Genomic DNA, 22,892 nt, shown 5'->3' on the forward strand with positions numbered 1-22,892 from the left:
TTAGGTTTTTCACCCACAATGTTAGAGGCCTAAACACAGTGGGAAAAAGGAGTCTTCTATCTAGATCCCTACGCTTCCACAAGGTAGATGTGGCCCTTCTCTAAGAAACACACTTACTTGCCGATAACTCCCCCACATACATTTCCAGGGATTTCCCCATTATTGAGGTAGCCTCATACTCAAAAAAAGCTAGAGGAGTGGACATACTAGTCCATAAAAGGGTAGCATTTGAACCCTTCCAGGTGGTTAGAGACCCCCAAGCAAGGTATCTCATTTTTGTTTGTAACTTAGACCATGTTACTTATACTTTAGTGTCTGTCTATCTACCAAACACTTCTCAGCCTAGATACCTGAGGAAGATATTGAGTAAAGTTGAACAGTTCAAACAGGGCAGGGTTATCCTAGCGGGCGACCTGAATATGGTGTGGGATAATGGGCTGGATAGGAAAATGGTATCCTCTCAGAGACAAGCTGCCGCCCCAGATCCCCTAAGTGGTAGATTTAGAGAACTTATGACCAAGTTTAATTATTTTGATATATGGAGATCCCTGCACCCCCATGACAGACGCACCCTCACTCCACATTCTCCAGACTGGACTATTTTTTCTGCCACCCTGAAACTCTGGACCATGTAAAGACCACGAGTATTCATATATGCCCTTGGTCTGATCATGACCAGGTCACACTGGTCCTAGATGCTAAACACACCACCAGAACCAGACCACAATGGAGGCTACCCCATCATCTTTTGGCATATATCCCTTTCAGCGAGAAACTTAGAAAGGAAATAATAGCCACAGTACAAATTAATGACTCTCCTGAGGTTAGGGATGACATCATTTGGGAGGCATTCAAGGCTACTATTTGGGGCCTTTTTATACAAAAACAGGCACACTTAAGGAAACAGGCAGGCCTTTCTCTGTCCCAGTCACACTGCCAGTTACGCTCCCTAGAATTACAACGACGCACTTCAGATACAGCAGATTTGAGGCATGAGGTCAAGGACCTTAGAAAACACATTTGTCAATTAGAATTTAGAAAGACCCAAAACAACCTCTTCAAATTAAAACAGCTTATGTACTCGAAGGGTAATACAGCAGACACCATTCTCGCCGATAAAATTATGCAGCATAGGTGTGCGTCACGTATACACGAGCTTAAACAGGGCACACAGGTCTTCAGGCTACCCTCTTTAATTGGCCAGCAGTTCAGCGATCATTACTCCTCACTTTACAATATCCAGGATCAGGTGGGGCTTGCACAGTCTCCATCAGCTCATATTAGCCCGTTCCTACATTCTTTGAAACTCCCCATCCTTGACGAAGCACAAAAGGAACTTATAGATGTACCTATCACTTGCCATGAAGTGAAACAGGTAATTAAAAATCTGAAATCCCTTAAGGCCCCAGGACCTGATGGCTTCACGGCAATATTTTACAAAACATACCTAAATTAAATTTCACCCATCCTCACCAGATTTTTCAAATTAGTGATGGATGAGGGCAAATCTATGAGGGAGTTCCTTGAAGTGTCTATCATTACCCTACCCAAACCTAACAAGGACCCGACGTTATGCACTAATTACAGACCTATATCACTCATTAATACTGATGTCAAAATTTATGCTAAGATTCTGGCCAATAGATTAGCGAGACTACTGCCTTCCCTCATCAACCCGGACCAAGTGGGCTTCATCCCGGGAAGGGAGAGCCCAGACAATACCAGGAGGTTGTTGAACATCCTATGTGAAGCTGAGAGGTTGAATAGGCCTTTGGCCATGCTCTCCCTCGATGCAGAGAAGGCCTTTGACTGGGTCCATTGGGAGTACTTGTGGAGAGTCTTGGACACATTTCAGTTCCCAACACAGATTATTCAAGCAGTAAAGGCCCTGTATTCTGCTCCCACGGCCTTGGTCAGGGGCCTAGGGTTTAGCTTGCCATCTTTTCCCATCTCCAATGGCACACGACAGGGCTGCCCCCTCTCCCCCATCCTCTTTGCATTAGCAATTGAGCCCCTAGCTGCTGCTATCAGAGAGAGTAGGGATATTGAAGGAGTTACGCTTCATGGTACAATACACAAGGTGGCTTTATTTGCGGATGACACCACAATCTTCACCTCCAAACCCTTACAAACTATACCCAAACTTCTATCCTTGTTGGAGACATTTAGCGCCCTCTCATATTATAAACTGAACCTCAATAAATCTAAAATATATGTGCAAGATTTCTCTGAAGATGTCTCCAAATGCATTCAAGACAGATACAAATTTGTAGTTAACAACTCCTATATTTCCCATTTGGGCATTAAAATTTCCAACTCGTTTCCCCAATTGATAGACGATAATTACAAACCCCTACTCTTGGAACTCCGGTCCTTGAGCCGGAAGTGGAACTTCAAAACTGTCTAATGGTTGGGCCGTATTGCCGCCCTTAAAATGAGCTATCTCCCTAAACTTACATATGCCTTCAGATGCCTCCCTATTAGGGTCTCTCGGTCTCCTCTCATTCCAGAGTACCTGTACCAAATATATCTGGCAGGGCAAACCCCCTCGCATAGCCCATAAATGTTTGCAGTACCCTAGAATGGATGGGGGGTGACCTGTCCCTAAGGGACTTAATCTGGACACCTCCCCACTGTAGAAGGCTTCTTAACGTAACAAACCCAGTGATCAGAGAATGCTTAGCAGTATGGGAACATATACGTCACTATAAACAGGTGGCACCCCATCCTTCCCCTATAACCACTATTGCCGGCCTTCTCACAGGCCTACCGAACTCACACCCAGTAACTTGGGCTAAGTTGGGTATCTTAAAAGTAGCGGACTTATGGTCTTCAACCTCCCAAGGAACCTACGTGGAACTATCCCACATCGACACCCCCCTGCCCATCCCAACTTACATGTCCCTCGAATACATTAGGGTAATCAGCTTACTATCTAAATTGGGATTTAGACCCTCATTTTCTCACCAGATAACTATCTGGGAAGCCAGGTGGCAGCAGGGTCTTAGGTTAGGCAAACCGCTATTCCTACACTCCACACTAATGGAAGGCGCGACCCCAGAGGACAAGGCCCCACACATTCTTAAATGGGAACAGAAGTTGAATGTGTCAGTCCCCACTAAGGAATGGCACTGTACACTCTTGCTCACAAAAAAAGCATTACACTGTGTCACTATATATGAAACCTACATTAAACTTCTTATGCACTGGTACTATGTCCCAGCTAGGTTAGTCACACTTTTTCCCATGATTTCCTTGTCCTGCTGGAGGGACTGTGACCACATAGGAGACATGACCCATATCTGGTGGAATTGCCCCAAACTTAAACCGCTATGGACTCAGTGCTTTACCATATTAACATGCATGGGAATCTCCCTTCCCAGGACCCCAGAGGTGGCCCTTTTTCACTTAGGAACATGCAAATTACCCAGACATCAGGGCACATTATGCATTTACCTATTCTCAGCTGTTAAACTCTCCATAGCTAGAGCATGGACAAGAACATGCCCTCCCTCATGGTCGAATGTTGTCTCCCTAATGGCGTACATATACTCGATGGAAAAAAGCATATATTACTCTATGGGAAAATCCAACTTTTTTTAATTAATATGGATAGACTGGAAAGGTAGTTTTGATACCCTATGGCACCCCAACTTCGAGACTTAGAATAGTTGGCTTTAGCCTATAGAGGGGTCATATGACCCTCCCCCATACCTCCCTAGTCTTTAGGGGAACCCTTACATTTACCTGTGTCCTAATCACCTACGCTATGTGGTCCCTCTCCCCCCCCATTCCCATCTACCCATCCCTTCCCCCTTCCCTCTTACTGTTGAATCTGGTAGACGGTACCAGCTAGCTCCCCCAGGAGTATGAAGGAGAGCTGGGATCCTCATTGTCATGTCATTCTTGTTGTACTGTTAACACATGTGATGTTTTAATATTGTATTTATGCACAAATTTGTGACTCTGTTTTTCTTCAGTACGCTTTGGTAGTACAGTTGTTATTTACTAACTGATGAAAAAATAAAAATATTATTAAATAAATTAAAGGAGTGTGATTTGGAATTGCATGCAATTTACCTATCGAAATACTTCTGGAAGGGTATGAACCCAAGGGGATTTAGAATTAAGAATACCCCTACTATTGGACGTAACAACCATAATTTTTGCATTAAATGGTGCAAAATATAAGACCGTATCCACTTACTAAAGTTCATATGAACCGATTAACACCATTTGCATAATTAACAAATGCATGATAAGAAGACAATGCAATAGCACTTAGTCTGAACTTCAAATGAGTAGTAGATTTTTGTTAAATAAATTGCAAAATTATGTCTATTTCCACTCCCCCTGTATCATGTGACAGCCATCAGCCAATCACTAATGCATATACGTATATGCTGTGAATTCTTGCAGATGCTCAGTAGGAGTTGGTGACTCAAAAAGTGTAAATATAAAAAGACTGTGCACATTTTGTTAATGGAAGTAAATTGGAAAGTTGTTTAAAATTGCATGCTTTATCTGAATCATGAAGTTTAATTTTAACTTGAGTGTCCCTTTAAGACATTTACTAGGATTTTGAACTCTGAATATACTTGGCAGATGAAATCACCTGTTAGGTCAAACCTAACTAAGGAAAAATGGTTAGCACAGGCACTACGTAAGGATCCATCCATAATGATACGCCCAGCTAACAAGGGCGGTGCCCTGGTGGTGATGGACTATGCACAATACAGCAATGAGATCAAGAACCAGTTGCACAATGTGAAAGTCTATCTGAGTCTACATAATAATCCTATTAAGGAATTTAAAGCACAAGTGGATCAGACCCTTTGTGAAGGTTTATCCAAAGGTTGGATTGATAAAGGGACTTTTGAATTCCTTAATGTGAAACATCCGGTATTTCCGGTTCTATATACCCTACCGAAAGTGCATAAGGATGCACTGAATCCACCAGGATGCCCTATTGTCTCTGCAATGGAATTCTTACTTCAACCTTTAGCAATCTACCTGGACAGTTTACTACAGCCATTTGTCCTCAATATGGCGTCTTACACCAGAGATTCTATCCAGATGATCAAGACATTACAGGACTTTGGCGGGATTAAGGACGAGATTTTAGTAACACTTTACGTCACAAGTCTCTACACCATAATCCCTCATGATGAAGGGTTGATAGCTGTTGGAGCAGTATTGCACAAATACCCTTATATCGGACCACCAACAGAGTTTATCCTTAAACTGCTGGAACTATGCCTGACTCTCAACTACTTCAGGTTTGAGAACATCTACTACCTACAAGTGGCTGGGACAACCAGCGTATGCCAACATATATATGGACAGATATGAGAGGGAGATTATGCAGGTGTTTGCTGATACTCGTATTTGTCTTTACAGACGATATATTGATAATCTCTTTGTCATCTGGAATGATACAATGGATGAACTTGACAAATGGCTACAACATCTAAATAACTTAAACCAACTAGTTAAATTAAAAATGATAGCTAATCATCACCAGGTTGACTTCTTAGATCTGAGAATCTATAAGGCAAACAGAATGCTCAACACCTCCCTATTTAAAAAGGACACTGGCAGAAACTCAATTCTGTGGGCACAAAGCTGCCATCCAAGAAAAATGGTGAAAGCAGTACCAAAAGGACAAATTCTACAAGTCATACGGAATAATACTGAACCCTCAAACAAAATGGCACAGTTAGAAGAACTAGAAAAAAGGTTAATTCAGAGGGGCTACAAACCCAAACTCATTAAAGATATTAAGACACAAGTATAGGATGTACGACAGGAAGATCTGCTTATCAACCATACTTAACCTAAAGAGGAGGATCAAGTAACTCTACTTACTACCTAAAACCCCACAATGAATTCTCTTCCAAATAATGTATTTAAACATTGGGACATTCTAGCCTCTGACCCTTTACAACCTTTCAACAAGAAACCTAGGGTGGCATTTAGGAGGGCCAACAATTTGAGGTATACTTTGGTCATTACAGATCCCACACACTGTTACATGACTCCATCTTGGCTCCAACATAAGAAAACAGGATCATTTAGATGTATATCCTGCACCACATGTAACTCCATGATACCTTGCAATTCCTTTAAACATCCACAGAGTAACCAACAATTTCGGATTAAATATTACCTTACATGTACCACAAAGTTTCTGCCATTCGGGCAGCCATTGATAAAAGTGACCAGCTGGTAGCTAGACATTTTTTGGAACACAAACACTTAGTATCTGACCTACGCTTCAGACTGATAGATCACATCCCTCCCCTCAGGAGGGGTGTGCGACAGAGCAAAGTTACTGCTGAAAATAGAGGCGAGATGGATTTATCTCCTGAACATGATACATCCTTATGGACTTAATGCCAACTTGGATTGGCATTGTTTTTTATAAGAACCTTTTTTTACAGGTTCATTTGTCTCATAAATTCAGTTTTTGTTACGTAAATGCATTGCTAGAAGGAGAGCTCCAGATTATTAATTTAATTTAAGTTTGTTGGTAAATAGTGATTTTTGACCACCTTTCTACATAACTGACATTAGTCCAAATACTGATATTTAGACAAGCAGGACCAGCACTCACTTAATCTTTCATTTTGCCAGTGATTCGAGTTGGTGCACACCAGGGGGACTTCCCTAACCAAAGTCCAGTGACAAGTATAATAAAACAACACACTGGTGGCACTCAAAAAACGGCAACAGTGCCTTTATTACAGAGCAACGTTTCGGGGCTGCTGCCCCTTTATTAAGCTAACATATATGAAGAAAAAACACACATTTATGTACATAGTAGGGTTGTGAGTGCTTGGTATAGATTTTTGCTCAAATTGTGTCTATTGTCATCTTTGTGTTTACTGATTAATTTCTTAAAGTCGGTGTCCACAAGTTTAATGAAAGTCTCAACAGCCACATTGTCCCCTGAACGGTTAAAGGAACTTTTTGAGTGCAGACCCAAGGGAGTTAAATCAAAAGCACCTTCATTATGAATGTCCCGTATATTTTGTGTAAAGGACTGCCTATTTGGATTGTTAAAGAATGCCTTAAGACGTAGTCCCCTAAAGAAATGTGTCAGATCTGTCATGATGGAAAATGAGTCAGGAGTGGTGGTGGGGCAAAAAGATAAGCCCATATTCAGTACTGTTACTTCATCTGTAGACAATGCATATGAGGACAAGTTAATTACATTTACCTCTTTAGTTTGGACTTTGTTTTCAGTCGGGTCCCCATTCCTCCTCCTCCTCCGTCTGCCTCCCCTTCTCGTGTTGTACCTCCTCTGTCGTTTGGCCCCATTGTTCCCGATAAAAAAGAACTTGATGTGCCTTCACCGGCAACTGATGCATGTGCTGCGCCGGAGCTGTGAGACCTTAACAGGTGTGTGACCCCTCCCTCTGAGTTTGTGATTGGTCTCCTATGTACATAAATGTGTGTTTTTTCTTCATATATGTTAGCTTGATAAAGGGGCAGGAGCCCCGAAACGTTGCTCTGTAATAAAGGCACTGTTGCCATTTTTTGAGTGCCACCAGTGTGTTGTTTTATTAGTCCAAATTCATTTAGTATAGTGACATTTTAATAACATTCACATCACTAGTTAGATAGTTGTTTTCACACTTATATAGTGGCCGTATTTCACCAGTCACAGTACATCTGTGAAATAGTTAAGTATTTGGTTCTGTCTGTACACTTAGAGTTTAGGATTCTTATGCATTATATGTCCATTTTTATAACTCTTCAGTCACTTTTATATTCTGATTAGACACATTGTCATTAGACACTGATATAGGGTGTTCCTCTTAGTGGAGATTACTGATTAAGGGGCGGACATTGAGCAATTTCCACACTGAGTAGATGGTCATATAAATGGTAGGTATACTTGAACATAATGTTTGCTATACTTATTTCATATAACGGATCATGACATTGTTATTAGACACTGATTCAAGGTGTTCCTCTTAGTGGGGCTTTTTGATTAAGGGGTGGACATTGAGCTATTGCCACACAGATTAGATGGTCATATGAATGATAAGCATATTTAAACATAACACTTTCTATACATATTCCATACAACGGATCATGACATTAGTATTTTGTCTTATGTCAATCACTTATATGTACCATATTGTATATAGTATACACTAACGTAATGTCTCTTTTCAGCTTCTGGGATTGTCTTAACACTATATAATGGTTATCTTCCACTATTTACTTTATTGAGCAGGATCTTGACGTATATTTGACAGGTTACAAAATAGTTTTTGTTCTCTTGAGGGTGGGCTCTTTTCTATGATGATCCTCATTGGTCAGGGGGCCATACACAGTACATGCATGCAACATGACAAGAAAACACAACCACGGAGGTGTAATCTTACACAGTGTGTTGCCTGTCAGCAATCCTGAGCGCCACAGAAAGGTATGAGCTACGAATTTATAGATCTTGATATGGCTTTACTCTAAAGATGCTTTGTGTACCTCGGATGAGTCTCACAACTGCTGAATTGCTCTATGTGGTTGTGATTGCATTACACCATACACTATGTTTGTGACCCATGATAAGAGCCCACCGGCCATATTATACATCAACATGTTGCATCTATATTTTACTCTGATATGTTTTATGGGGTTGCTCATATAATCCTTAATAGTTGATTCCTCTTAATTTCACTTTACACAATGTAGGTTGAATACCTTGGTTACACATGATTACATCCATTATGTTTGTATCACTATGGTAATAAGTTCTGATGTAATTTCGGCACAAAATATAGTTTTTAGGCTGTTTTATTTTTATCAGCAGTTTTAAACATGGGGTGTACTTCCCTTTTAAATCAAACATAAAGCAAACAAAATTCTACTCCTTCTTAGGAGACTAACTATACATGCAATATTTCCTTTCTAACCAGTACTGGGCAGCTAAGCTGGTCCCGGTTAACAAAACAAATCAAAATAAGCAGAATATAACGTTTGCTCACCTGTCTCTTGTTTCTGCCAGCTATACATTCAGACATACAGCAAGGTCTCAGTTCCTCCTCTGGAGTAGCCTGCACAATGAGGCACTGATTTATTCTACAGAACTGCTTATAAAGGATCCAAATGATTTAACCAGAATCAGCTGTGGTGAGCTACTAACAAATTAACACTTTGCTAGAGGGGAAAAAGTGACCTTTTCAATCTCCTGCTAATATACACTCCTCTCACCCTGTCACACATCCACCTCCCCAGCGCAACACCAGTGTGTGAATCGACTGCTGCAAGAAGCCCATGCACACGAGGCAGTGCATCAGCGTTACCATGGAGCAAACCAGCTGTGTGCTTCACTACAAAAGTAAATGTTTGCAAGGACAAAAACCATCTAGTGACTTGTGAGTTTTTATCTTTGTTGGTGTGCATCCATTTTAACGGAGCATGGTCAGTGACAAGGGTGAAGTGTCTTCCCAGCAAATAATACTTTAGAGTCTCCATAGCCCACTTAATTGTTAAGCACTCTTTTTCTATAACAGCATAGCGCTGTTCTCGAGGCAAAAATTTCTTGCTTAGATATAGCACTGGATGTTGTTCCTTGCCTATGTGCTGTGACAGTACAGCACCCAAACTGACCTCAGAGGCATCTGTCTGTCAGAAAAACTCTTTATCAAAGTCAGGTGCCACAAGGACGGGTTGCTCACACAATATTGAATGAAGGTCTATAAAGGCCTCCTTGGCCTTTCTGTCCCACCTTACTGTGTCTGGACTTCTGGCTTTAATAAGGTCTGTGAGAGGAGCAGCTCTGGTCGCAAAATAGGGTATGAACCTGCTGTAGTAGCCGACAATTCCCAAGAAGGCTTTAGCCTGCTTCTTCCTAAGAGGCCTGGGCCAATTCTGTATAGCTCCTACCTTGTTCAATTGGGGTTTCACTAACCCAATTCCATCTACGTAACCTAAATACTTAGCCTCTGCCAATCCAATAAAACATTTGGAGGGGTTGGCAGTTAACCCAGCTTTCCTAAGGGTGTCTACCACTGCCTCTACTTTCTGCAAATGAGAGTCCCTGTCTGTGCTATGGATTATGACATCATCCAAGTACCTAGCGGCATAGTGCGCATGTGGTCTTAATAATTTATCCATGAGCCTCTGAAAAGTGGCTGGAACTCCATGGAGACCAAAGGGCATTACCTTATATTGAAATAAACCACCTGGGGTTACAAATGCAGTTTTCTCTCGGACATGCTTAGTGAGGGGTATCTGCCAATACCCTTTTGTTAAATCCAATGTGGAAAGAAATCTGGCCTTAGCTAGCCTCTCTACCAGTTCATCAACCCGTGGCATTGGGTAGGCATTAAACTTTGACACATAGATAGAACCATTCAGTTTAGGTACCAAAACAATTGGACTATGTGATTCTTCTATTACATCTAATTCAAGCATTTTCCTAACCTCTGCTTGTACAGCCTGCCTTTTTTCCTCAGGAATCCTGTATGGTTTTAATTTAAAGGTTACACCAGGCTCAGTAATAATATCTTGGGCAATTTCTTGTATTCTGTCTGGCATAGACAAGAAAAATCCTTATTCCTCTCCACCATTTCCTTAACTTTCTTTACTTGTTCAGTTGTTAGCTCTGGAGAAATAGTTATTACTTGTTCTGAGACTTAAGGCTCAGCCCCGGTATTATCTAACTGGGCTAGTAATGCTTCTCTATCCCTCCATGGCTTAAGAAGATTTATGTGGAATAGTTGCTCTTTCCTACCACAGTCAGGCTGACTAACTGACTAACTTTATAATTCATGGGGCTTACCTTTTCTATAATTTCATAAGGTCCCTGCCAACGAGCCAAACACTTACTCTCAGCTGTAGGAACTAAAACCATTACCCTGTCACCCTGTTTAAATTGCCTTACAGTAGCACTCTTATCATAATAAAAATTTTTAGCATCCTGAGCTTTTCCCATATATTGGCGAACCTGGGGAAAAACATGAGCCATTCGCTCCTGCATTTTCCCTATATGCTGCACCACATTAGTACATGGTACTCCCTGTTCCTCCCAAGTTTCCTTTAGTATGTCCAACATACCTCTCGGATGTTGACCATATAAAAGTTTAAAAGGAGAAAAACCAGTTGAGCTCTGGGGGATTTCACGGACTGCAAACAATAAGTAAGGAAGCCGTTGATCCCAATCCTTCCCTCTCTACTAACAACTTTCCTTAACATCCCCTTAAGTATGCGGTTAAACCTCTCTACTAGCCCATCTGTCTGAGGGTGATATACTGAGGTTTTCAAAGTCTGTACTTTGAATAATTGGCATAACTCTTTCATGAGACGGAAAACAAAATGAGTACCATGGTCAGTTAAAATTTCCTTTGGGATCTCAACCTGTGGGTGTATCAAGGGATCATTAGCTTGTTCTCGCTCAAAGTTACTGCTAATAATGTCTAGTTCACAGGGAACATTTTCAGCAATTTCACTTCCCTGATCTACTTCAGATTCTATGCACTGAGTGGCCACACCTTTCTTACTAAGTTTTCCCTGCTCATTTAAGAAAACTTCATTAAGGCCTTTATTAAATCTCTGTTTACTCTTCCTGCACTCTCTTCTAGATTTTCTCCTTTTGGGATTGGATGCATACAAAGCAGGGTGAATGAAAGGGAAAATGCCATGTAGACTCCTATCCCCAGCTTCAACATCTGACTCTCCCTGTTTAACAGTAACTTAAGACTGTATTAGGGTGTGAACTCTGGAAAGTTCCTTCCTATAACCAAGGGATAGGGCAGCCTAGGGACCTCTACAGCAGTTATTTGTATTAATTTCCCAAGTACAGAGACACTTATAACAGCAGTAGGATAAGTAACAGTGCACCCATGAATACACAGTACCCCTATTGTCTTATTCTTTTGCAACTGTAATTGAGTCCACCAAAGCCTCTGTATCTCTTTTATTAAAGCATACTGACACGCGGAAGGTGTGTATGCTTTTCGCCCATGCCTGCTAGGCAAATAAGTCCACAAAAGTCCAATGGTTCTTCTCCTAGGGCACATTGCATTGGTTTTGGTAGGTTTGGGCATCCTGCCCGGACATGTCCTTTGGGACCACACTTAAAGCAGGTTATAGGGTTCCTCCCCAAACTATCCACTCTTGGCAAAGTGTGGTTTATCTGATAGCAATCTGCTGGTTCAGCTTCAACTTCAACCTTGCCCTTTTTGTTTCCTGACCTCTGGGTCCTAAAAGTCTTTTGTTGTCTCAGAGATTCTGAAACAAATGTAGACAGGCTTTCTCAAGGTCCCTGGCAGCAAGGTATCTTTCCACTTGAGCCACCATAGAATAATATGTAGTGGGGTTTCCTTGTCCTACCCACTCGCGGAGGCCATGGGGCAGTTTTTGCAAGAATCTGTCAAGTACTAGCATTTCAACAATCTGCGCAGGACATTGGGCCTCTGGTCTAAGCCATTTTTGCGCCAGATGTAATAAGTCAAACATCTGGGACCTGGGAGCTTTCCCCGTTGAAATGTCAGTTATAGAAATGCTGGGCTCTCACTGTACATGTTACACCCATTTTAGTGCGAATTTCAGCTTTTAGCCATGTATAGTCTCTAGCAGCCTCTCCTTCCAAGTCATAATAAGCCTTTTGAGCTTCACCAAGGAGAAAAGGAGCAATGATTCCTGCCCATTGCTCTCATGGCCAGGCTTTGCAGGTAGCTGTGCATTCAAATGCCACCAAATATGCCTCCACATCATCCTCTGACGTCATTTTCTGTAAGCAGCCACTTGCCAGTATCCATGCCAGTAACCTTCTGTTTGCGCAGGTGCTCCCTGAGCAGTAATACGCTGCACAACATCATAAAGTATGGCATGATCCTGTTTTTGGGCCTCAGCCAGGGTCCCAATTTGTAAAGATAAAAGTCTGTTACACTCTTGGTGAGCTGCAACTGATGCTACAGCCTGATGATTAGTTTCTTGTTGTATAAACACAGCCTGCAACAGGGCCTGCAAAACATCCTCCAAATTTATGTGGGTCTGTAACTTTAAGGCTTCCAGGGTAGTAAAGCAGGCACTAACAATCCGACTTATGACACCACTTTGGCAAAGCCCTTGCAGGAATAGTCACTTCAGCATGAAATATAGTTTTTAGGCTGTTTTATTTTTATCAGCAGTTTTAAACATGGAAAGCCCCAAATAGTGTAATATCGTTTTTACCCAACAGTTTATTCACACAGATTAAGGGTTCTCACAAGCATAAAAGTTAAAAGTGCACATAAAGGTATCTTTTATCTTTTTTCAGAGTCCTCATAGACACCAGACAACTCCAGATTCAAGTCAAAAGTTCTACCTGGTCGACGTGTGACATCACCACCCAACTCTATTCCGCTTCCGGATTGAGGTCTGAAGTCTCAAGGGCTCAACTGCACTGACCCAATGCGTTTCTCATCCGCTACTGGGTGCTTTCTCAAGAGGGTGTGTGTTATCACTATGACTCAAAACTTAAATGGCCAAGTCATTAAGTGCCAACTATCTGACTGTCATTTAGTTGATACATTTTCAAAATAGAACACTTCAATGGAACTCAGCGCTCATATTTCTAATACAAAAATACTTGTAACAAATCTTATAAATACATAAAAAACATATTTTTTGTTTCTCATAACATATAAATTATAAATATAAACACATTTATCAAGAACTTACTTAATGAATTTAAACTTCTGAATGATTTGATTATTAAATATATAACAATAATAACCTGGAGTTAATGAAATATTTAACCTGACAACATATACAAATTATTATTGTGTAATAAAAATACTTATTGTAAATAATCAATAAAATATTAAAAGAATACATTTTTATATAAAATATATAACTATTTAAAAGGAACCACAGGGGACTAATCACATCTATATTATATAATTATTCAATATTATTATAAGATTATTGGTAGTTTGAAACCATCCTCTATAAAGTACCTCCAACTGTATATTAGAATAAATTAGGAATTGTATTTAACTATTAACTATACCACTATATACAGCACACATTAGGAATAGAGGCATGTTCATATTTTTTAAAAAAAATAAGAATATTTATCCTGAACATCAAATTACATTTTTAGAAAATTGTATTAAGTATGTTTTAGAGCACAATTATTTTATGTTTGACTTTTCAAAATCAGGTGTCAATTTATTGTGACGTTTCGGAGATCACACCGTCCTCTTCATCACACCAAACACAAGTGAGCAAAACAGTGAACTTCATATGCAGTGTATATATATATATATATATATATATATATATATATATACACACATACATACATACATACATACATACATAAGTTGCTGGTGCACTGAGAATATCTAGCTCTACTTCACCAGCACCTGCAGAGAAAAATACTAACACTTAAACAATGATAGCTATTACTAGAAACATTTTTTGCAAATATGTTTCTATTCAAAGATGTAATTTATTTATTTGCATTTAAATTTTGACCAGAATGTTAATGTCAATCTCACAAGATTAATGAGGAAAATAATTTTATGTTGCTTTCAGGAGGTGACAATGTTGTGCTGTAGGGGTATTATCATTATAAGCTTTTTGGAGTTGTGATCACTGGAAAAAAACACTGACAATCTTTTCTTCAGAAAGATTGTGATCAATCCCAACATTGGGTCCCATTTATCAAAGCCTGGAGGGCAAGGTTTGTCCCCGCGAACCTGTCCACCAGGGATCTCTTAATGTGGGTAAACAACGCTGCCTGTATTTAACATTGCACAAGCGCCTGCTTGTACAATGCTGTTCCCTGCTCACGCTAGCGCAATGGCACATGTCTGAGGTGGTTTTAATCTGCTAGCTAAGAGCTGGCGTACAGTTGCGGAAGCTTGAGCTTGCAGTAAAGGGCCTCCAAAGCTGCATACACAGCTTGATAAATGGAGCCTATTGGAATAGTGTAAATAGATTCCCCCCCCCAATAGTTTAACAAAATGTTAACATTTTAAAATAGGAATATAATTGATCTATAGATATGAAAAAGAGTATAAACTCTAGATGGCGCACTCACCCTATGTAATTACAGGTAACCCTCAGTTTACACCGGGGTTAGGTTCCAGAAGGAATGGTTGTAAATCGAAACCGTTGTAAACTGAAACCCAGTTTATAATGTAAGTCAATGGGAAGTGAGGGAGATAGGTTTCAGGCCCCTCTCAAAATTGTCATAAGTAACACCTAATACATTATTTTTTAAAGCTTTGAAATGAAGACTTTAAATGCTAAACAGCATTATAAACCTAATAAAATAATCACACAACACAGACTTCACTTGCATTTTTCTGCAAACAGTTCTTTCTATGCATTCCAATCTGGACTGATTTATAGACAGAAAGATCTTGTTCCTTTGAAATCTGCTCGATAGCTCAGGTCTATGTTAAACTGATTCATTTCAGCTTGCTTGGTTTTGCTGCAACACAAACGGCCAGCTCCACCTACTGGCTATTTTAATAAATGCACTGCTTCTCAATGCTTTTCAATAGCAGTCACATAACTGGAAAAAAAAGGTTGTTATTCTGAAACGGTGTAAATTGAACCGTTGTAAAACGAGGGCCACCTGTATAAGGTTGTCAATAGTAAATGTATAATATTTCATATATAAACCACTGTAAATGAAATATAATATATGTAAAACAATATGAAACTGCTTTAGTCCAAAATAGTTGCACCATCAGCATATACTTTTGTGAAGAGAGGCGAAGGATCGGAACAGCCAATAGAATGCGAGCTCAATCTGATTGGCTGATCGGATCAGCCAATCGGATTGAACTTGATTCTGATTGGCTGATTCCATCAGCCAATCAGAATATTCCTACCTTAATTCCGATTGGCTGATAGAATCCTATCAGCCAATCGGAATTCGAGGGACGCCATCTTGGGTGACGTCATTTAAAGGAACCATCATTCGTCGTTCAGTCGTCGGCCAGGATGGATGTTCCGCGGTGGAGGTCTTCAGGATGCTGCCGCTTCGCTCCGGATGGATGCCGCTTGGATGAAGACTTCAATCGGATGGAAGACCTCTTCTGGCCCGCTTGGATGAAGACTTCAGCCGGATCATGGACCTTTTCAGCCCCCCGCTTGGGCTTGAATCAGGACATCGGAGGAGCTCTTCTGGACCGATCAGTGAACCTGGTATGGTGAAGACAAGGTAGGATGATCTTCAGGGGCTTAGTGTTAGGTTTATTTAAGGGGGGTTTGGGTTAGATTAGGGGTATGTGGGTGATGGGTTGTAATGTTGGGGGGGGGGGGTATTGTATGTTTTTTTTTACAGGCAAAAGAGCTGAATTTCTTGGGGCATGCCCCGCAAAGGGCCCTGTTCATGGCTGGTAAGGTAAAAGAGCTTTGAACTTTAGTAATTTAGAATAGGGTAGGGCATTTTTTTATTTTGGGGGGCTTTGTTATTTTATTAGGGGGCTTAGAGTAGGTGTAATTAGTTTAAAATTGTTGTAATATTTTTCTTATGTTTGTAAATATTTTTTTATTTTTTGTAACTTAGTTCTTTTTTATTTTTTGTACTTTAGCTAGTTTATTTAATTGTATTTATTTGTAGCAATTGTATTTAATTAATTTATTGATAGTGTAGTGTTAGGTTAATTGTAGGTAATTGTAGGTAGTTTATTTAATTAATTTATTGATAGTCTAGTGTTAGGTTTATTTGTAACTTAGGTTAGGATTTCTTTTACAGGTAAATTTGTAATTATTTTAACTATTTTAGCTATTAAATAGTTCTTAACTATTTAATAGCTATTGTACCTGGTTAAAATAAATACAAAGTTACCTGTAAAATAAATATAAATCCTAAAATAGCTCTAATATAATTATAATTTATATTGTAGCTATATTAGGATTTATTTTTATTTTACAGGTAACTTTGTATTTATTTTAACCAGGTACAATAGCTATTAAATAGTTAAGAACTATTTAATAGCTAAAATAGTTAAAATAATTACAAATTTACCTGTAAAAGAAATCCTAACCTAAGTTACAAATAAACCTAACACTAGACTATCAATAAATTAATTAAATAAACTACCTACAATTACCTACAATTAACCTAACACTACACTATCAATAAATTAATTAAATACAATTGCTACAAATAAATACAATTAAATAAACTACTAAAGTACAAAAAATAAAAAAGAACTAAGTTACAAAAAATAAAAAAATATATTTACAAACATAAGAAAAATATTACAACAATTTTAAACTAATTACACCTACTCTAAGCCCCCTAATAAAATAACAAAGCCCCCCAAAATAAAAAAATGCCCTACCCTATTCTAAATTACTAAAGTTCAAAGCTCTTTTACCTTACCAGCCATGAACAGGGCCCTTTGCGGGCATGCCCCAAGAAATTCAGCTCTTTTGCCTGTAAAAAAAAACATACAATACCCCCCCCCCCAACATTACAACCCATCACCCACATACCCCTAATCTAACCCAAACCCCCCTTAAATAAACCTAACACTAAGCCCTGAAGATCATCCTACCTTGTCTTCACCATACCAGGTTCACTGATCGGTCCAGAAGAGCTCCTCCGATGTCCTGATTCAAGCCCAAGCGGGGGGCTGAAAAGGTCCATGATCCGGCTGAAGTCTTCATCCAAGCGGGCCAGAAGAGGTCTTCCATCCGATTGAAGTCTTCATCCAAGCGGCATCCATCCGGAGCGAAGCGGCAGCATCCTGAAGACCTCCACCGCGGAACATCCATCCTGGCCGACGACTGAACGACGAATGATGGTTCCTTTAAATGACGTCACCCAAGATGGCGTCCCTCGAATTCCGATTGGCTGATAGGATTCTATCAGCCAATCGGAATTAAGGTAGGAATATTCTGATTGGCTGATGGAATCAGCCAATCGAATCAAGTTCAATCCGATTGGCTGATCCGATCAGCCAATCAGATTGAGCTCGCATTCTATTGGCTGTTCCGATCCTTCGCCTCTCTTCACAAAAGTATATGCTGATGGTGCAACTATTTTGGACTAAAGCAGTTTCATATTGTTTTACATATATTATATTTCATTTACAGTGGTTTATATATGAAATATTATACATTTACTATGACAACCTTATACAGGTGGCCTCGTTTTCGTTTACAACGGTTCAATTTACAACCGTTTCAGAATAACAACCTTTTTTTTCCAGTTATGTGACTGCTATTGAAAAGCATTGAGAAGCAGTGCATTTATTAAAATAGCCAGTAGGTGGAGCTGGCCGTTTGTGTTGCAGCAAAACCAAGCAAGCTGAAATGAATCATTTAACATAGACCTGAGCTATCGAGCAGATTTCAAAGGAACAAGATCTTTCTGTCTATAAATCAGTCCAGATGGAATGCATAGAAAGAACTGTTTGCAGAAAAATGCAAGTGAAGTCTGTGTTGTGTGATTATTTTATTAGGTTTATAATGCTGTTTAGCATTTAAAGTCTTCATTTCAAAGCTTTAAAAAATAATGTATTAGGTGTTACTTATGACAATTTTGAGAGGGGCCTGAAACCTATCTCCCTCACTTCCCATTGACTTACATTATAAACTGGGTTTCAGTTTACAACGGTTTCGATTTACAACCATTCCTTCTGGAACCTAACCCCGGTGTAAACTGAGGGTTACCTGTAATTACATAGGGTGAGTGCGCCATCTAGAGTTTATACTCTTTTTCATATCTATAGATCAATTATATTCCTATTTTAAAATGTTAACATTTTGTTAAACTATTGGGGGGGGAATCTATTTACACTATTCCAATAGGCTCCATTTATCAAGCTGTGTATGCAGCTTTGGAGGCCCTTTACTGCAAGCTCAAGCTTCCGCAACTGTACGCCAGCTCTTAGCTAGCAGATTAAAACCACCTCAGACATGTGCCATTGCGCTAGCGTGAGCAGGGAACAGCATTGTACAAGCAGCGCTTGTGCAATGTTAAATACAGGCAGCGTTGTTTACCCACATTAAGAGATCCCTGGTGGACAGGTTCGCGGGACAAACCTTGCCCTCCAGGCTTTGATAAATGGGACCCAATGTTGGGATTGATCACAATCTTTCTGAAGAAAAGATTGTCAGTGTTTTTTTCCAGTGATCACAACTCCAAAAGCTTATAATGATAATACCCCTACAGCACAACATTGTCACCTCCTGAAAACACATAAAATTATTTTCCTCATTAATCTTGTGAGATTGACATTAACATTCTGGTCAAAATTTAAATGCAAATAAATAAATTACATCTTTGAATAGAAACATATTTGCAAAAAATGTTTCTAGTAATAGCTATCATGTTTAAGTGTTAGTATTTTTCTCTGCAGGTGCTGGTGAAGTAGAGCTAGAATTTCTCAGTGCACCAGCAACTTATGTATGTATGTAGTATGTATGATATGTGTGAATAATATATATATATAAATATATATATATATATACACTGCATATGAAGTTCACTGTTTTGCTCACTTGTGTTTGGTGTGATGAAGAGGACGTGTGATCTCCGAAACGTCACAATAAATTGACACCTGATTTTGAAAAGTCAAACATAAAATAATTGTGCTCTAAAACATACTTAATACATTTTCTAAAAATGTAATTTGATGTTCAGGATAAATATTCTTATTTTTTTTAAAAAAATGAACATGCCTCTATTCCTAATGTGTGCTGTATATAGTGGTATAGTTAATAGTTAAATACAATTCCTAATTTATCTAATATACAGTTGGAGGTACTTTATAGAGGATGTTTCAAACTACCAATAATCTTATAATAAATATTGAATAATTATATAATAATAGATGTGATTAGTCCCCTTGTGGTTCCTTTTAAATAGTTATATATTTTATATAAAAATGTATTCTTTTAATATTTTATTGATTATTTACAATAAGATTTTTATTACACAATAATAATTTGTATATGTTGTCAGGTTAAATATTTCATTAACTCCATTATTATTGTTATATATTTAATAATCAAATCATTCAGAAGTTTAAATTCATTAAGTAAGTTTCTTGATAAATGTGTTTATATTTATAAATTTATATGTTATGAGAAACAAAAAATATGTTTTTTATGTATTTATAAGATTTGTTACAAGTATTTTTGTATTAGAAATATGAGCGCTGAGTTCCATTGAAGTGTTCTATTTGAAAATGTATCAACTAAATGACAGTCAGATAGTTGGCACTTAATGACTTGGCCATTTAAGTTTTGAGTCATAGTGATAACACACACCCTCTTGAGAAAGCACCCTAGCGGATGAGAAACGCATTGGGTCAGTGCAGTTGAGCCCTTGAGACTTCAGACCTCAATCCGGAAGCGGAATAGAGTTGGTGGTGATGTCACACGTCGACCAGGTAGAACTTTTGACTTGAATCTGGAGTTGTCTGGTGTCTATGAGGACTCTGAAAAAAGATAAAAGATACCTTTATGTGCACTTTTAACTTTTATGCTTGTGAGAACCCTTAATCTGTGTGAATAAACTGTTGGTAAAAACGATATTACACTATTTGGGGCTTTCCATGTTTAAAACTGCTGATAAAAATAAAACCGCCTAAAAACTATATTTCATGCTGAAGTGACTATTCCTGCAAGGGCTTTGCCAAAGTGTGTCCATAAGTCGGATTGTTAGTGCCTGCTTTACTACCCTGGAAGCCTTAAAGTTACAGACCCACATAAATTGGAGGATGTTTTGCAGGCCCTGTTGCAGGCTGTGTTTATACAACAAGAAACTAATCATCAGTCTGTAGCATCAGTTGCAGCTCACCAAGAGTGTAACAGACTTTTATCTTTACAAATTGGGACCCTGGCTGAGGCCCAAAAACAGGATCATGCCATACTTTATGATGTTGTGCAGCGTATTACTGCTCAGGGAGCACCTGCGCAAACAGAAGGTTACTGGCATGGATACTGGCAAGTGGCTGCTTACAGAAAATGACGTCAGAGGATGATGTGGAGGCAATTTGTGTGGCATTTGAATGCACAGCTACCTCAAAGCCTGGCCATGAGAGCAATGGGCAGGAATCATTGCTCCTTTTCTCCTTGGTGAAGCTCAAAAGGCTTATTATGACTTGGAAGGAGAGGCTGCTAAGAGACTATACATGGCTAAAAGCTGAAATTCGCACTAAAATGGGTGTAACATGTACAGTGAGAGCCCAGCATTTCTATAACTGACATTTCAACGGGGAAAGCTCCCAGGTCCCAGATGTTTGACTTATTACATCTGGCGCAAAAATGGCTTAGACCAGAGGCCCAATGTCCTGCGCAGATTGTTGAAATGCTAGTACTTGACAGATTCTGCAAAAACTGCCCCATGGCCTCCGCGAGTGGGTAGGACAAGGAAAACCCCACTACATATTATTCTATGGTGGCTCAAGTGGAAAGATACCTTGCTGCCAGGACCTTGAGAAAGCCTGTCTACATTTGTTTCAGAATCTCTGAGACAACAAAAGACTTTTAGGACCCAGAGGTCAGGAAACAAAAAGGGCAAGGTTGAAGTTGAAGCTGAACCAGCAGATTGCTATCAGATAAACCACACTTTGCCAAGAGTGGATAGTTTGGGGAGGAACCCTATAACCTGCTTTAAGTGTGGTCCCAAAGGACATGTCCGGGCAGGATGCCCAAACCTACCAAAACCAATGCAATGTGCCCTAGGAGAAGAACCATTGGACTTTTGTGACTTATTGCCTAGCAGGCATGGGCGAAAAGCATACACACCTTCCGCGTGTCAGTATGCTTTAATAAAAGAGAATACAGAGGCTTGGTGACTCAATTACAGTTGCAAAAGAATAACAATAGGGTACTGTGTATTCATGGGAGCACTGTTACTTATCCAACTGCTGTTATAAGTGTCTCTGTACTTGGGAAATTAATACAAATAACTGCTGTAGAGGTCCCTAGCTGCCCTATCCCTTGGTTATAGAAGGAACTTTCCAGAGTTCACACCCTAATACAGTCTAAGTTACTGTTAAACAGAGAGTCAGATGTTGAAGCTGGGGATAGGAGTCTACATGCATTTCCCTTTCATTCACCCTGCTTGTATGCATCCAATCCCAAAAGGAGAAAATCTAGAAGAGAGTGCAGGAAGAGTAAACAGAGATTTAATAAAGGCCTTAATGAAGTTTTCTTAAATGAGCAGGGAAAACTTAGTAAGAAAGGTGTGGCCACTCAGTGCATAGAATCTGAAGTAGATCAGGGAAGTGAAATTGCTGAAAAATGTTCCCTGTGAACTAGACATATTAGCAGTAACTTTGAGCGAGAACAAGCTAATGATCCCTTGATACACCCACAGGTTGAGATCCCAAAGGAAATTTTAACTGACCATGGTACTCATTTTGTTTTCCGTCTCATGAAAGAGTTATGCCAATTATTCAAAGTACAGACTTTGAAAACCTCAGTATATCACCCTCAGACAGATGGGCTAGTAGAGAGTTTAACCGCATACTTAAGGGGATGTTAAGGAAAGTTGTTAGTAGAGAGGGAAGGATGGGATCAACGCTTCCTTACTTATTGTTTGCAGTCCGTGAAATCCCCCAAGCTCAACTGGTTTTTCTCCTTTTAAACTTTTATATGGTCAACATCCGAGAGGTATGTTGGACATACTAAAGGAAACTTGGGAGAACAGGAGTACCATGTACTAATGTGGTGCAGCATATAGGGAAAATGCAGGAGCGAATGGCTCATGTTTTTCCCCAGGTTTCGCCAATATATGGGAAAAGCTCAGGATGCTAAAAATTTTATTATGATAAAGTGCTACTGTAAGGCAATTTAAACAGGGTGACAGGGTAATGGTTTTAGTTCCTACAGCTGAGAGTAAGTGTTTGGCTCGTTGGCAGGGACCTTATGAAATTATAGAAAAGGTAAGCCCCATGAATAAA

The 22,892-nt window shown here is 39.4% G+C and overlaps 1 protein-coding gene across 1 annotated transcript in view; it reads right to left on the reverse strand.

Moving 5' to 3' along the window:
- ADCY8 (adenylate cyclase 8) overlaps nt 1-22,892 on the reverse strand; it is a 937,503-nt gene that overhangs the window by 219,108 nt on the left and 695,503 nt on the right. Inside the window, exons 9-12 of the mRNA XM_053715945.1 lie at nt 11,074-11,694; nt 10,846-10,963; nt 10,312-10,547; nt 9,226-9,639 (exon numbers count right to left, since the gene is read on the reverse strand). Coding sequence (XP_053571920.1) covers nt 9,226-9,639; nt 10,312-10,547; nt 10,846-10,963; nt 11,074-11,694 — 1,389 coding nt within the window. The remainder of the gene's footprint in view (nt 1-9,225; nt 9,640-10,311; nt 10,548-10,845; nt 10,964-11,073; nt 11,695-22,892) is intronic.

This window comes from Bombina bombina, chromosome 5 (genome assembly GCF_027579735.1).
Source record: "Bombina bombina isolate aBomBom1 chromosome 5, aBomBom1.pri, whole genome shotgun sequence".
NCBI classification, from domain to species: domain Eukaryota; kingdom Metazoa; phylum Chordata; class Amphibia; order Anura; family Bombinatoridae; genus Bombina; species Bombina bombina.